Source organism: Megalops cyprinoides, chromosome 15, assembly GCF_013368585.1.
Source record: "Megalops cyprinoides isolate fMegCyp1 chromosome 15, fMegCyp1.pri, whole genome shotgun sequence".
NCBI classification, from domain to species: Eukaryota; Metazoa; Chordata; class Actinopteri; order Elopiformes; family Megalopidae; genus Megalops; species Megalops cyprinoides.
Window position 1 is genome coordinate 26,615,557 of NC_050597.1, and position 17,251 is coordinate 26,632,807.

Consider the following 17,251-nt stretch of genomic DNA (forward strand, 5'->3'; position numbering starts at 1 on the left):
TCTGATTCTACACACTTTATACTGAACACTCCGTCCCTGCCACTGAACGTTTCATCACCACATCCATATGAACACCCAATTAAAGAAGCACGCAGCGTGTGTAATATGCACAGTGATGTCATCCCCTGGAATTACGTGATGCAGCAAGAACTTTCTCATTCTCTGATATATGCATTCTGCTGTTTGAAAGATTGCTACATTTCCTGATTGGAGTCCATTTCCTTTGCATTCAAGATCGGAGTTGAGTGATGTATTTGAGTCAGTATTTGTGTAAAGTCAGAATTCAGCTCACAATTTAAAATAAGGTGCCAATGCCATAATTAGGTTTAGCTCTTGTTTTATTATCATACCAATGGAGCTTCCAGTTACGGATACATCACCAACTTTGTTGAAACACATCCAATGTTCTAGTCAGAGACAGAGCACAGTGTGTCATGTTTTTGTGAGAGAAAACAATCGCTTGATTGTTAGAAATAAATATTTTTAGCAATAATTTTTTTAAATTTTGTTTAGTATCCAGTTTTAAAATTTAAATTTTCTGGTGCTCAGAACAATATGTAATTACAGAAACATTTTATTCTCCAAGGAGCAAAAACAGTTCGGCAGAAGTTGGAAAGCATTATAGAGCACAACAGGGAAGGTCAGCAAGGAAAGAATTACTGTAATCATGTCATCCCAGAATGTCTGTTTTAGTCCCTGTTCTTCCTGTCTGCTCTTCTCCTCTACCTGTCCTACAGGCTTGGCTGCAGGTGTTGAGGATCCACTGTGTAATTACCATGCAAAGTGCCTGTGCACAGTGCCCTCGCAGCCAATCAAAAACAAGCTGTCTCTGGCAGTAATTTTTTTTTACTTATCTTACAATTCATGCACACACCATCAACGGACAACAGCTTTTTTGGACAATATTGCTAAAACAAAAGCTTACCTTTTAGCATTGCGAGTAGAATTCATCTTATAAAAAGGATGGTTTTATGTTGAGGAAGATGGGTCACAATTGGATAAAATATTCTCAATTAACAATTAATAATACAAGGGTTTAAGCATAATTTTAGAACCTCGATACATCAAGCAGCCCCTTTAAATTAAAATTTCCATTTCCCGAACATTAAGAGTATGTTTCATTATTCATTGTCCCTGAATACACTACATGTTGGAAAACCATCTTGACCACAGGCTACAACCAAGGACTTTGACTTTTATGACTTCAGTCCCGTTCCTGTTATTTTCTAGCTGCATTACTGATAAACATAACATTAGAATGATACAGCTGGACATGAATTAATTTGCCTAGCACCTGAACCAGATGCACTCAGACCACAGTCTCAAGGTTTTGAGACTAATTTCCTCCATCCCATTCAATCTCTCAATGCATTTTTATAAACTCTGTATAGGTTAATGGGTATAGGACTGTTTCTTAGTATTTCGGACTGTTTTTCATGTTACCCCATCTCTCCAGAGCTGTGGAAGATTTTAAGCACAGCTGCATCAAGGCCACCATAATGGTTTTGAATTGTATGAGAACTGCTTCTGACAAAGGGCTCTGATACAGCACAATTTCTATTGATCTATTCAAGGCATGGTTGTTCACAGTTAATAACTCCCTGTTACTACAGAAGCTGAGAGAGACCTGGTTCAAGAAAACATCCATCTTTTGGATCTACAATTACTTTCAAGATTGCACCAATTTTATCCACTGTATCAGAAAACCATTTTTAACTTACCACATACGGTTCTGACAGGGGTTCTGCAAGGCTCCTCTCTTGGTCCTCTTTCTTCCTCACTTTTATCACCCTGGCGTTTACCTATTTTTGTGAACAATTTCATAAACAGTAGGTGCAAATCATTAGCAGCCCAAGCCTCTAAAGTGTATTCACCTGAAGGTTTTCTCTGTCCGCAGCTCAGTTCCAACTAAACTAAGAGCCTTGTTTTAAACAAAAGGAAAACAGAACCACACCTCAGCAACAACAGAATGCAGTTTACTTTCTGTACTCAACATCGTGATTCAAGACGGTTTATATAAGTATGTGGCTGGAAAGATCTCCCACCTTTAACTGACTGATTGATTGCTGTATTTGACTTATTTGAGCACACTTAATATGACTGCTACCCAATGCTTTGTACATCACAGTTTTATTATGACTGCATATGACTAATAAGTACATTAACTTATATGAACATGTTTAGTTTTATATATTTGTGTCAAACTGTATGATTATACTCATATTTGTCCAAATAGAATACTTTAGTATATTCACGGTAAAGAGGTCTACAGAAGGTAAGCAGCAGAAGCCCTTTGAGGACAATATTTCGATTTCCCACCAGACCGAGCCAAAGCCAACTGTTGAGACTTAAATTGCTTTGGAAGAAGAAACATCAGGAGACCCAGACACAGTCCTGGATTCAATGCAAAAGCATTTCTCTGCTTGACATATTAACAACAATCAATTCATAAATTAGTGTTATTATGCAATCCAGTCCATTGGGTACACTTAAACAGTACTTCTTCAGTCCAACCACTGTGAAACTAACACTCACCAATGTGATTTTCATAGATCTTTATTAGTAACACTGATCTCTGATCTCTATTATCACTCCCTATCTCTATTTTCACTCTCATCTCTATTATTGATAATGATTCAATACTGGATTAGAGTCCATATACTTGACTTATCAAAAATAGGCGCAAGTTACATATAGGTTCCATTTCTTTTGTTAAACATAACATAAAAGGACACATATTTGTTTTTTCACATCTTCAGAATCTACCCTTTGTTTTAAGGTCTTTTACACTTTACAGCAATAATGAATGTTAACAATTCATGGTAGTCCATTTTTTAATGTAGCTCTGTACATGTAAAATTAAGGACATGTCTTCCTGAAATTCTAACTGTCCTACGCACAAGATTGCTGACTTACCCTCTTGATTTTGACCATCTTTTACAAGAATCAGAGTCTCTCTATCTCTCTTTTGCTTCATAGCTAACACTGAACTAAAAATTCTCCTTTTCTTTTGCTTTTTTCCCCTCCATGAAACCTTATTTTGGAATTGACAACAACTGCCACTGCACGCAGAAGCTCAGATGTGTGGCAAATGGGATCTTGCAATACACCTGCACACAGCCAATGGCTATTTTCACACTACAAGTCACATAACTCACTCCTACAGTGGAGTGGGTGCTCATTGGATCTAGTAACATCATCCAAACAACCCGCAGACGCCCAATACATTGTAGGGTGTTTGAGAGCAGTGAAATGGGTAAGGCCCTGCCAACCAATCTACCCCTGTCCCTGGTGGAACAAAGCCCTTTGGTTCTGCTGCTTTTGGATCCTGGTCATTGTCAGCAAGTGACATGACCAGCTTTGAACCAGGGCAGTGGGCCTCTGGACTCAAAGCACTGCCCACTGAGCCACTTCAAATCCCCAAATTAGACATGTTTCTAATGATGTGTGTGTTTTCAAATATGCTTTTTTATATCAGTGGGAAAGCATTGTTAAAGATATAACAAAAGTCCCCCTCTGTTTTTAACAAAAGTACTGGACTCAGCAGACGATCAATCAATAGACAATAGACAATCAATAGAACCGGGCTCCAGACAATCAATACAACAAAACTGGAAATAGCTGCAGATAAATTCAAACATAATAAAATTACTAAGGCTGTTAAATTATTAAATTGGAATGCAGTTAATCTTATGACATTGACTGCAACTGCACTCTGTACTCTATTTGAATTATATTTCTAAACAGTAGTAGAAAAAATTTAAATATATCATTGTAAGTAAGGTTTCAAAGGTTTCTGCGTTTTTAAAGCACACAGAAACTCACAGCACTGATCCACCATGGTCAAGCTATCAGCACCTAATATTCAGGACAGTCAAGCTATCAAGATATTTGTTTTCACAACAATATTTGTATGAGTTCCATACCTCAAGTGATTGCTAAAGCACTATTTTCTCTTTTTTATGTCTAATTGTATCATAGTCAGTGATGACTTCCATTTCAGATTCCAGTTCCTGATGTCACTGTGTGACTTTGTCTCTGTAAAGTGATAACCTAGCCTAGTTTTCTGTGGCCTTGCTTGGTGATTTCTGCCCTGTAGTCATACCTTTACATCAATGTGCCTGGCATTTACTATATTCTTACTATAAAAGTCTGTCCTATTTGGGGCAAGGTGCTGATCTTGATAATAGGCTGAGCCCGGTAGCCTGGGTACAAATCTCACCTTGTCATCTGAGAACAATGACTGGGACCAGACACTTTATTCTGCTGCAGATAGGGGTAAGTGGGTCAGCCAAAGCTTCCTTGTCTCAGTGTTCTCGGGCACCCTGTAATTCATCAGGCACCATTGAGTTGCCCAGATGACAACAGTGAAGTAACACCTATCCTAACTAGTGTCCACTTCATTGCAGTGTGCTTTGTGGCTTGTAGTGCAAAAAAGCCTCTGTTTGAGTGTGTTGGTGGAATGCATTTTCAGTGCAACTGCATGAGGGTAAAGGCTGCTGTAGTGAAAGGAGCTTAATGTACAATGGACAATTCTAAAAACAGGGTTACATAAATCCAATGGATCTGCCCGGTAATACCTGGTGTTACACCGCCTCTTGCCCAAAAGGTGACAATTTCCTGGTTTTGAAAAAGGTGTTTTACACTAAATGTTGAGGGTGGGTTTTGGATGTGTGGCTGTGCAAAGTTGAAATCAATCAATTCTCAGAACGAGACAACAAGCCCACCCCAGAATCTCTTGTGTTGCGTGACTTTCAAAGCAAAATTAGCCTGAGACAATGTGGTCATGATAGCTGTGATTTGTAACTGGTACTGAGTGCCCACACCAGCGGTCCATAGCCGATTTTGGGTAGGCCCTTTGGATGGTCCATGAGCGTTCCATGAGGTAGAGTAAAAAATCACCTGGCAATGTCACAGAATTCAAAGCTGGATTATCAAAAAACAGGGAAAGAGTATCGTGGTCTTAGCAAAGACAATGCTGAACACACCACTTACTTTCATAGAATGCAAATGAAATATTACTACTACCCTCTAATAATAATAATAATAATAATAATAATGATGTCAGCCTGCTCACCTGTTTACATGTGTTTCACACTATATGTATCTGTCTGCAGGGAAGGCTGGTGGAAATCAACTGTTAGAACGGAAGCCCATTCATGTGATTCCCCGCCTGGGGATGGATAAAGTGTTATCTTATCTGCTAGAAACAAACAGCATGCAAGCACTGCAGCTGTCATACCTGAATCACCGCAGGAGCCCTGTCTGGGAGCCCTGTGGCTGGCAGCAATGCAATTGGGAGAACATAATGTACCAGCGCTAGCTGCAGGACAGATAGGATATTCCAAGCCAGTGTATTCTCCCTTTTAATATCTTACTTTTGGTAAAGCGTGGGAAATATAGTTATTTGGTTAAAACTTCACTTGGCGTAAAGGCTTGAAATCTGACAAGTGTCAGCAAACTTTGTTGATTCGCCAGCGTGAAGTGTAAAGGCCGTTCCTGGCACACTGTGTAGCTATTCATCTAGCACATGTTTTATTTCATGTTTAATTTACCTATAAAGCTAAATGAACTGTATCCTCCCGAAATTAAGGAGGCAGCCTTGCTGAAATCAACACAACACAGCTATGTAGGCCTGCAGCGCTCCTTTGGTCACAAGAAAACATGAAACAGTTTTATTGTCAAAAGATGTTTATGTTTTCAGGGCCACCCTTAGGTTATCTGACAATATGAGAAACGCCTCTTACAAGGTACCCTTGTAACAGACTAGCCACTGAAACTTGTCCTAGGTGCTTAACTTTTACGGGCTGAGATTTACTTGGTTATTTACTTGGCTAGCTGTACCTAACTCCCAGTTCAGTTGATAACACAGTGCAGTGGGTGGCTTGGTTAATGAAGCGCTAAACAATTAATTGTGGTGCAAAGCATAAGCGTTGTCAAGGCTAATTAATTGATAGGTGTGTTTTACTATTCGCATGGGTCAGCAAGTTTATACTGTCAACCCCTACAATAACTGAATCTGGGACCCCATGAAAAAAAAAATCTTAGCGAAATCCGAATCATGGAACATACATAAGCTCGGACATTTTAGCATCTTCCAGGTTGCAGTACACTTACTGCGGAATGAGAAGCATTCTTCGCCAGAACAGGCGTGCAGACCCAGTATAGGGGAGGGGCGGCATAGAGAGACCAGCAATCGGAAAGTAGCAGTCAATGCTGACTTCCTTTTTGGGGGGGTCAGACCAGCTACGTTCAACAAGAGGCTTTTAGCTCCATGGGTCAATTCCGCATAGCATCATTTAAATGTGTAATTTAGCGCGCCATCCGTAGGAAGTCTTTCCGAGCCAGAGTAGAGAGGAAAGGGGAGAAAGGAAGAGGAGGAGGAGGAAAAAATCCTGTTAAGTGCAGAAGTAAGCTTTTTAAAAACACCCAACCATACAGACCGCAAAGTGAATAGGGGCGTTTTTTCAGAGCCTAGCTACATGGTTTAACTGTTTCGGGAAGATCCAAGGACAGATAGTACAACTGGATACGATGACTGAGAAAGAATCAACGACAGACAACGTAACTGCAGGTAAAAGAAAAAAATCATTTATGCAATTCTTACTTGGGTCCTTTGGGGTACTGCTGCTATTGCAACAAGAATGGCCAGCCAGGGGAGGCGCGCGTATCTTCACTAGTATATATTTTTAGTCCGCAGTATTGCTCTTGGCAATTTTCTTATTTCGCGAAATTCCTGCGCGTTTAGGGGCTTGTCGTTTTAGAGATTTTACGGTTATATCTCAGGGTGAAATCCGGCGTTTTTTATAAAAGCATAAGAAAGAATATTGTACTTAATGTGTATGTATGTTCAATCTTGCGTCGTATTTAAACGCAAAAACATTGTTTTAGGAAAACGGGGTGTACAGATATGCTGCACAGCATGGAGAAACTGGAAATGCTGTATGGCTCATAGCTAGCTACGTCAAGCACATCTTCAAAATATGGTCTTCGTAACTAATTTACTATAACTTACTCTTTGCTGTGTTGCTCTTAAAACGTGTAGATCGTGTTATCGATGAACATGATAGCTATTTGACAGAGTAACGTGTAAAGGAAATACAATGAGCGAGCTGAAGGCGCTGCTGAGTTTCGACTTCCATCATTATAGCGGTGCAGAGTTAGGTCACATGGCCGGACCCTACGGGAATCTGATCCAATGCAGCAAAACTCGGCGTGCTTCTCCCAGCCAGGTGAAATGACAACGGACACAACGTTTACCCAGTTTGTTCCTTCTGGGGATTTAAGCGCATTGCCTCCCTGGGAATTTCGGTTCATCCTTAATTTTTATATTGCCAAGATATATCTCATTTGGCTCGTTCGAGAATCGAGTTATTTTGCCACACTGTTTAGCAGACAATATTGTTTCTTCGAACTGCCACACGAGATTTGTTCGCACTGCGAAGAAATACATTAAATACATAAATAAACGGTATAGCGCATTCATCACGGTATCCTACAGATATGACTACTGATGAATGCAGAGAAAGACATCGGGTGTCCTTTTGGAAGGACATCGTGAATTGTTCATCAGCTGTCATGATGTAATACGGGAGGGGCGCCGCACCAGGCGGAACTATGCTTTCCATTAAGTTATGCACTTCAGGGGCAGACGCCCTTAACCTATTACAGGCATACTCGTCGTTTCTGTGTTTTTTTAAGTTATCACACCGTGAAAAGCGTCCAGGAGGAGTTAGGATGTGTTTTGCCACATAGACGGCGGACAACTCATTTACATCAAAAGCAGATCATGGAAACAGCTAAACACTAACAATGACGTTCGTGGCCTGAATAAGTTCATGAAGTTGTCCCTTTCTACGGTTTTTCACTGAGTTGTATTTTAAGAACAGCTTTTGAACATTAGGAATTCATTGATTGCGTACCTACTAAGTGTGATAGTCTGCCCTTTTGCTAAACATTAAGTTGTTAAGTAGACATCAAACACACTGATGTGCACGCAGTGGGAAGCAAGGCACGCCTGCCGACACCCTTAACGACCCCAGCATTTGAGCAGGCCTGCGACCTAGCAGATTCTAAGAATGATCTAAAGGACCATTTGTCACCTGCCGTCACTTGGCAGGAAGATCCCTGTTGGTGGGGAAAGTTGTCAGTGTCCTGCGATATTCGTGCCGTGTGTGAGAGTGCGCACGAGTTTCTCCGCAGCCAAGTTACTGTCATACAGCGATGCTTGTCAGTCAAGTTCTCGCCGTGGCCTTTCGGGTTAGCGGGTATAAAGAGGCCATTGTTCACTCGAGGGAGAACGCGGGCCTCAGCGGTGCATTCCCTGAGAGAAACCGGGGGAACTAATTCGACACTGTGGCGGAGAAAAGGTTAACTCGTTAGCTCGGCGATTTCAAAGGGTCCCCGACAGCGTGACGTATGTTAGGCCGTCATGGACAGTGAAATGTTGGCTCAGGCATGAAAAACAGCAATACATGCTGGACAGTTTAGCGTTTCTTCTCATGGCAGCGATGTTCGTAAATCAGCAAGGGTGGATTTGTCCTACAGTATGAATATTCTCCCACCAGCATCAGCAGAAAGGCAATTTCATCCATCCTGTGATGGGAACCATTTTTATGGCATACCCTTGCCATTTTATATTCTGTCACAACATCCATGATTAGCATGAGACAGTGAAAACAACAGTACAGTGCTCCTATGTAAAGTCTGCTGTAGCAGAATTGTGCTTTTGCAAAAAAGGCTGTAATTTCCTGTAACTTAACACTGATGCCACTCTCAGCAATTCTCCTCACTAACCTAGTCCACTGTATAGTATCTAGTATCTTTTTCCGCTCTACAGAACAAATGTGTCAACACAAAACATAAACTGGCAGTTTCAGTGGGTCGATGACCTGGTCAAGGTGCCCCCGAGGGTTTTTTTTTTGATGGACACAGTGGGGTTATTTGGACGTCTCCCTGAACGCCCGCAGCACTGCAATGGCAGAGGCGCTGTGCTGCGGGCGGGTCCCCTCCCCGGGTAACTCCTCTGCAGATGTGGGTGGAGATGGCGTAGAGAGAAGGCTGAGTCAGACACAGCCAGACGTCCTCTGCTCTCTCTCGTCTCTGTCTGCACGGCTGAACCGAGCACGGTCGTCCCCGGGGAGCAGGGACAGTCTGTCCTAATGCAGTCTGTGTAGGGCACGTCGACTAGAAAGATGGATGCTGCACCTCAGTGCTGGCAGAGAGGTGGAAGACACAGCTGTGCATCGGTCCGCATTTACTTTAAAGCATTTCCTGTGTATGATGGCAAAAAAAGCCTCAATTGGTGCTTGAAACCTTTCTTGATGCAGGCAGTAACATCTTTAGTGGTTTTTTGTTGTGCATCAGTGCTAATTCAACTTAACAGATGATTGCTGGGAAAAAGGAAGCATATACAAAGACAGTGATTCATTGCATTAATTAGTTACAAGTTGATCGTCCCTGAAGGGTTATTACTAGTGTTGGGAGCTGTAATGGACACTAATGAATGCTTTGACCACTCATCATAGAGGTTGTGCAGTTTCTGGTGAGAGTGGACAGTGTCTCAGCCTTTCGCCTATAAAATGCAAGCTTAATGGTGCAGAACAATAGGAGATGAGGCTCTATGAATACCCAGACATCTTCAGTGCAGTAGAGCCTCTGAGAAGAATGGATTGATATCATTTGTTTAAACAGTTACTTCTCACATGCATTCCTCAAGTTATTTCTGCTCCACAAAGCACTGATATATACATATGTTTTCCAGCCATGTTGTTGCTACTCAGTCCATTTATTTTCAAGTGTAAAATCAAAAGTGCACGTTTGGATTGTTATGAGAGCATGTACTTGTCAAGATGATGATCTCATGACATAGGCTGAGAGAGCATGTTGTATGCTGTTAGGCACAGCTATGCTTGTCTCTCATGTTTAAGTTGAAACTATTAGCAAAGGAGGTTGGCCTGACAAATCAGGCCAGTGATATATTTAGATTGACTCAGTGGTAATGGAAACTCAGTGGGATCTGACAGAAAAAATGCAATGTGGAGTGAATCTAGTGTTCTTGAGCTGGGAACATTTCAACTGCTTTTTTTTGTTGTGAGGCATCACAAGCGTTGGTACTATTAATCAAAAACAGGCTTTTACGCAAAAGTTCCTAAGACCCAACTCTCAAGTAAGTCCATGCAACCTGTTTCCAGTTCAGTGGCTTGTTGTTTTTCATTGTGCTGTGCCTTTTTTCACAAAATAACTAACCTTAAACTTGGGTCAAGGGACAGTCACAAGCAGCAGGAGCCAGTATTTTTTGGGGTTTTAAACTCCATCGAGACAAAGTGACACCCATAAAGCCCAGAAGGTCTACCTCTAGACATGGTGGGTGTCTTAGTGATTCGTAAAAGACTTGACCTTGTGTTTTTGGCAACCTTTGTGGTCCAGCTGTTTGCATCTAAGCTTGTGTTTGAGTTACCGACACATGTTGACCAGCCAGCTGATACCCTGGGCAGGGTTACTGATCTCATGGATCACAGCGAAAGAGGGAACAGATGCAGATCGCATTGAAGAGGAGGGGCCAGCATTGCACAGATATCATTCATTCCAAGCAGTTCAAAAAATCTGTCAAGAAAGGGCTGACAACTTGAGCTGATACAAGGCCTGGACAGAACAGGCTGGAGGACATTTTGAATGACTAGAAACACAGGCTGCTCTGAGGATCCTCTGGGTGACAGGTCCTTTCTGTGGTACTTATAATGGATCTGCTTTAGACTATTTTTACAGTATTACTAAAAAATTAATGGCCAGTAGGCCTTAAAATACCTTTCTAAAATAAAAAAAAATCCATTGTGGAACTTGTCATTTTCACTACTGTATTTGGCTTGCTGACAGGGGAAACCAAGGATTTGTAAAAGTAAACAGGAAAAAATTAAAAGTAAAAATTAATTTGCAATGGCATTTTTAGTCTTTTTACTTCAAATACAAAAGTAGATAAAATATATGTAAAAGTATCCTGTATGGTTTTTGGTCCATTTGATAGAAAGGATCAAAACAGGTTAGCTACTTTAATTTATTAATTTAACCCTCCGTGCGCCATCATGAGGGAGGTCAGCAATCATCAACAAAAGGGAGAATGGGGAGTGTCTCATAGGGTACCTAGTGTGGCTCTTTAATAAATGTAAACACAGGGAAAGTGTTTGCTTGGAGAGCATCTCGAACATCCAGCAAACATCCTCATAATGGCCTTGGTGCGTGCTGTGTCTGACCAACCAAGTAATGTCCCTGGCAACTTCTAGCCTTCAGAGCCTCACCAGCTGTTGATAATCTCACCCACCTCAGTCAGTTAAGCTACCTAAGCTAAATTAAGGTATTTTCACAGTCAGAAATGTCAGTATTTCAAATTAAAACTGGTATCTTTAACCTCAAAAGTGGTACATACTCAGTGACTTTAATAAAAAAAAAACTCATTGCTCCATCTTGAAATCTTATGGTGGACATCTAACCCCTTTTTTAGAGTAATACACTACAATATATTTACACTTGCACTGTCTATCAAACTGATGAAATTGTGGGGCTCTACAAGCATAACTGATTGATAACTTGTGGAAAGAGATGGATTCTGGTCTGATTCACCTTTTTGGATTATGTCCTGTTCATATAGACCTCACTGTCCACAGTAGTTCTGTTTGTGGTGTTAGTAATGAGTATATGAGTTTGATGAAGGCACCCTCTGTGATGATCAACAAAGTTGTGGTATTGGAACATACCTAACATGGCCACAACCAAACATGAGTCAGTCCCTTGCAGAGTGTTGTGGTAGCAAGTGCTACCCTAAACATGTATATGCTACAATACATTCATAAATACAATAAATAAGTACATAAATTCAAAGGTGACACACAGCAGTGCAGCACACCCACAGTTAATATGAAGACTATGCAAGTATGGGAAAGATAAGTTATAATTGGCTATGGGAGCCAAGATATAGTCAGAAGAGGTGGGCCTAATGTGAACAATTAAAGAGACAAGTTGTCACATCTAATACAAGTGTGTAATGCTGCCATGAAGCTCTTATCTGAGCATAATGAAATTGCTCTTTTATTTTAATCCAGTTAGAATGTGTAGCTAAACCACTTGCCTTAAGAACTGCATGCATAAATGCCGGTGTAGGTAATTTAGCGCAAAACTAGTATGAGGGCAACTTACTTGCTTTGACCCCTTGGACCGAGTGAGAGGATTGGGAAACATGGGGAGTGTGTCAGCAATGCTGTGTCTTTTGGTCAGACAGAGAGACAGACAGACAGACATGAGGGGTCCCACTGAAATTTAGACATGCCGCATTCTTGCATTCACAGATCCTTGAATTGGTCCATATTTAAAATTCCCACTGGTAATGCAATTGCAGTGATCATTACCTACATTATTAATGCGTGTTTCTTTTAGGGGTTTCATAGCTTATGTTTCTTTAAGTGATGTGTTGTACAGGCTGATATTTACCGCTACATTTCAGATGAAGTGTATTGCTCAGGAGTACCACAGGGCTCTGTCAGCGATTCAGGTTAAAGGCCACACCCTTAACTGCTTTACCACATGACCATCCATACAGTAACACGGTTCACCCCCTTTTTTGGCAATTTCTATAATGTTTTATTTTATTTTCATAGCATTGATCTGTGTTGTAAAGTATAACAATGGTTTTATTCCAACTGTAGGTACACAGTGGTGTAAGATTCAGGTCGATGGGTGATTAAAAGATTGACTCCTTAAGCTGTTGACTATGTCCATTATGGCTGAATATCTTTTGTTTAACATAACCACTGATTGGATTATCATAGTAAATGTCTTCATCTTCATTCAGAGAGGTGATTATTTGGGATTGGCAATCACAACAATGTGGCAGTGCTTTATAGAGGACCTTTGGTTCTGGGGATTGGAAGGCTCTGTACACCTCTGTGCAAAGCACTGACTGCTGACAAGCTATAGAAAGTGCTTTCTGCTGCACAGTTTTTGCCCACCCTGCTGTCTGCGTGCACACATCCATGCAGGATCTTTACTGCTGACTTATTGGAAGCTTTGCTGTGGTAAGGTTTGCTGTGGTAAGGTTATCTCCCTTATGTTCAATGTCATGGAAATATCAGCTGTGTAATGTCCATTTGCAAGGGCTTAGTTAAGTTTGGGACCTGCTCATCTATACAAGTATTGTTCAGTTAAAAAAAAGAACTGTGCAATTTGAACAATAGCACTGACAAACAATTTTCAAAAACTAATTTATGGACTTATCTTCCCCATTTTTCTGTTTGTTCTGGTTAGCTGTTCACTGTGTGGTTTGAATGTTAGTAATTAGGCTGAAAATAGCTCCCTGTAGTCTCAGTTCCTATTATATAAGGTATTAAGTATTATATTGATCAGTCATTTGTGAATAAAGGTTTCTGTGCATTGTCCTGCTACACAAATTGATGTTTCATGAATTCAGTATGTCTGAGTTAGTGGCAATTTGGAGTACTCAGAATAATGAATCAAATTCAAGGAAGAGACATTAATACATCTTTAATTGAACCAAGTCAATCAACTGCATGTATGCCATCAATGCCTTAATATATTGTGAAATTACAAGGGTATATGTTGAAATGATTTATTCATTCCTGTTTTGTTGAAAATGAGATTCTACAATTTGCATGAGTAAAGCAAGCTACTGAACATAAAAATCACAATTAATTCCATCGAAACAACAAAGTATCAGCTCGGTCATCAGCCGTGCAGATCAAAGATTGTTCTTTTCTATAGAAAAAAGTAATGTTTGTTGAGGAATGTTATTTGATTATACCAAAAAGCACATCAAAATGTGCTGGGTAAATTTTGGACTTTGGTGGACTGTGAAGTTTGATAGGCTTGTTCAGTGGAAGGTGATCCTTTCATGATTATTTCATGATGAAAGCTACCTCATTACCAAGGAAAACTGGCCAGACTATGATATGTTATGATTATTGGAAAAAGATTACGTTCAAATTACATACCGATGATATGATTTTAACTTTGTCTGGATATGATCTTAGAGTTCCTCCATTCTCTATAGAAATTATTTATAATTTGGTAGTGCACCAGGATGGAGTTTGTGCTAGAATTTGTGCACCCAATTTATTATAATTAAAATACACTGACTTTGACAGTGCTGAATAAAGGTACATATCATCTCAGTTAAAGCAGGATTTGATTTATATTATTTGCATTCCCCTAACCAAGAGGAAATATGGCAGTTTTGGATGGTTGAATTGTATTATTTTAAGATTTTTATCTGAACCTCAAAGCATAGGCAGGAATGAAAACATTGTGCTGTAATCAGAATATTTAAGGAACCAGTTTTGAAATTATATTACTTTTGTGATTTTATGCATATTACACAAGCTCACTCGCTGTGCAAAATGTCTGTATGTGATATCTTGTCTTCTGGAGGTGCCTCATGAAAAATATGTTGCTGCAGTGCACCGAAATGGAATTAGAGGTGCAGAAAAGAGGCCCCATATAAGAAGAGGAAATACCAAGTTCCTCGCTGTAGCGGGTCATAGATGGCGGCCTTGGGTTTTCTCTGCCTCCCTTTAGGAGGGGCCCGCTCTCAAGGAGAGAAAAAGGGGGGAGATGGTTCCTAAGACACAGGCCTGTGGGCTGCCTCTCTGGGGAATGGCAGTTTGCCTGTGTGACGAGAAGAATTAAAGCTCTTCAGGGACTCAAAAATAAAATTAAAACCAGCTGTTTGCCGTCAGTAATTGGCCACAGTTGTGTTACTGAGTGAGGCGTTTTGCATGCGTACGTGTGTGTCTGTCTGTCTGTCTGTGTGAGTATGAAATGCTGTCTTTTTTCTCTCAGATGCAGCCTGTGAATAAACTCCAGGTAGAGTATTTCCTTTTCTCTTGCAAGGGTGCTGCATGACCAGTTGGTAATTTGTTTAACGAGAATGTCTACTGTTTTCAAGCCATTTAAAATCCTGTTATGTGAAGATCTGTAATGGGGTTTCTGTTTTTAATTTGCTTTGTATTTGGTTGTATGGATTCAAAAAGCCTGCAGTAATTTGTGCTTGCAGCCATGTTTAAAACAAAGCAAAGCATTCTGGGAATTATGAAAACAAACAAGAGTGACGTTTCTCCATTGTGTGCTTGTGAGTGTGTGTGGGTTCTCTACCAACTTCTGCCAGTGCCTAGATATTAACTTCATATCTTCTTCAGCAATGATCTGAGTTTCAATATCTTATGAATATTTTAAGATCTTTCGAAACATTTTTTTTATCCATGTAAGTCAGAATGGTCAATGAGCCTTGTGGGGCAATTATGTACAGTACTACTCCTTTGCAACAGAATTAGTTTCACTGATGGCCAATCACGATCAGTGTCTTACTTTCCTTTTTGTTAATGTTATAACCCTTACAAATTGTGGGGTCTTGTAAGATTGTAAGACGCAAGCCTGTATGTGAGTTATCTTATACTGTATTATATATTTCTAAGAATACTGTCAGGATGACAACAGCATTATTTAATCAATCATGACATAAAAACCACCTCCTAAAATATATTATTTAAGGCATTAACAGTTACCCACTTGTGATGAAACATATGGGCCCAGGGTCCAGCAGACAGATTTGATTTTCATTTGTGTAATATAGGGAATCAGACTAAAACAGTGGTGAAACTCATAGGATCGTGGGAGCGCGCTGAGTCTGCGCAAATCTGCCATATTGAGCCCATGTTACGGAAGCTGATTCTGCCGGTTCAGACTGTTGAGCTGCCTGGGTCATTGGTCCAAGTACCACACCTGGCAATGGCATGACCCAAATAACCTCCCAAGCAGAGAGGAATATGTCGCAGGCGGGTGCGTTTCAGTGGAGAGAACCTTTGAATTATTCCACACTTTTAAATAATTCACCTCAGTTCTAACTAAAAAAGATCTTGGGACTGAGATGGAACTGTGGTCTATGTATTAGATCCAAGGTTTTTTTCTTTTTACTGTATGAAGGTCATTTCTCATTGACTGCATGCATTTTTTTGTGGTAATGATAGTCACAAATCATCTGTGAGTTGTGATCAAAGTGTAAAATGGTGGCCATAATGTTCACACGGCTTCAGCTGACTTGCAGTGATAGATGTTGTTGTAAGAAATAGTTGTACACACTGCAGAATGATTACTGATATTACTGTCAGTTGCTTTGCTTCGCTGAATTAAAGGATAATGTCCTAATCAACTAAGATTACTGTAGTCTAGTATTTAGGAGAGGCAACTAACCACAACATTGTAAAACCAACCAGTGATTTAAACCTTTTAAGAATTTTTTTGGGTGGGTGACAATTTGCAGTCATAACCATTGTGACCAACAATTTTGTCATTTACTGCAGTGTATTAAAAATTGTGGTTCCCAAAGGGCATAAACCTGAATACATTCAGAAAACTAAAACAGAATGTGTCCTTGTGCTATTCAGTTTTCAACCTGGGACTAAAATGACTCAGTGAAGTCTATGGAGGGTGTTGTTTGTGACTGAGTGCGGTTTTTGGAGGGTGGTATTTGTAAGGAAGCTTTGGAGGATGCTAAAAACAATGTTCTATGACACAGCCATTTTCTCTTCCCCATACTGCAGACAGTAGGATTCCCAGATTTTAGTGAAAAATATGAGCAGGAAAATATTTTTAGTGTTCCACACACTGTTTCACTTCCTCCCTGAGGCAAGCTGGAGATGCAGCTACATGTATCCTGGGACAAGCGCATTGCTCTTTCTTGAAGTCGGGAGAAACAGCTGCTGTAGCTATATTCCCCACACAAATGCGACTTCATTTGTTTGTGTTTGTGTTGTCCTTTTCTGTCCTCAGAGTGAATTTTGCAGGACAGAGCTGAGCTGCTGGCTATCCTGCCTTCCCACTGTCACACTGAGATAATCCTGTGTGATTGGCAGGCTGGTGTAATTTATTCACGCTGAGGTGACATCAGCTAGGCAAACTTGGAAGGAAGTGGGTAAAGGGGCCCATATGCAAGCAGGCCTGGCTTATCGGAATGTGTTGTTTGTCATTTTTGTGTTACATGTCTTGTGTTAAAAACACATGTAGCATCATCGTTATTGTTCAAAGCATTACTGTGCAGATATCCAGATATGTAATCATTAGCAGGGGGATGAAATTGTAATTTCGTGTGCTGTTCTTACATTATCAAACACTGAACCCAGTGAGCGATCAATGTAAATCAGTGCCTCAACCAAGCAGCCCTCACACTGCCTTTGAGACATCGGTCTAGGAT

The 17,251-nt window shown here is 40.4% G+C and overlaps 1 protein-coding gene across 2 annotated transcripts in view; it reads left to right on the top strand.

Annotated features, from left to right (window-relative positions):
* The first annotated feature begins 6,226 nt into the window (after positions 1-6,226).
* hspa12a (heat shock protein 12A) overlaps positions 6,227-17,251 on the top strand; it is a 52,444-nt gene continuing 41,419 nt past the window's right edge. For both annotated transcript variants that reach the window (XM_036546639.1, XM_036546640.1), the window contains exon 1: positions 6,227-6,574. In XM_036546639.1, coding sequence (XP_036402532.1) covers positions 6,535-6,574 — 40 coding nt within the window. In that variant the 5' untranslated portion in view covers positions 6,227-6,534. The remainder of the gene's footprint in view (positions 6,575-17,251) is intronic.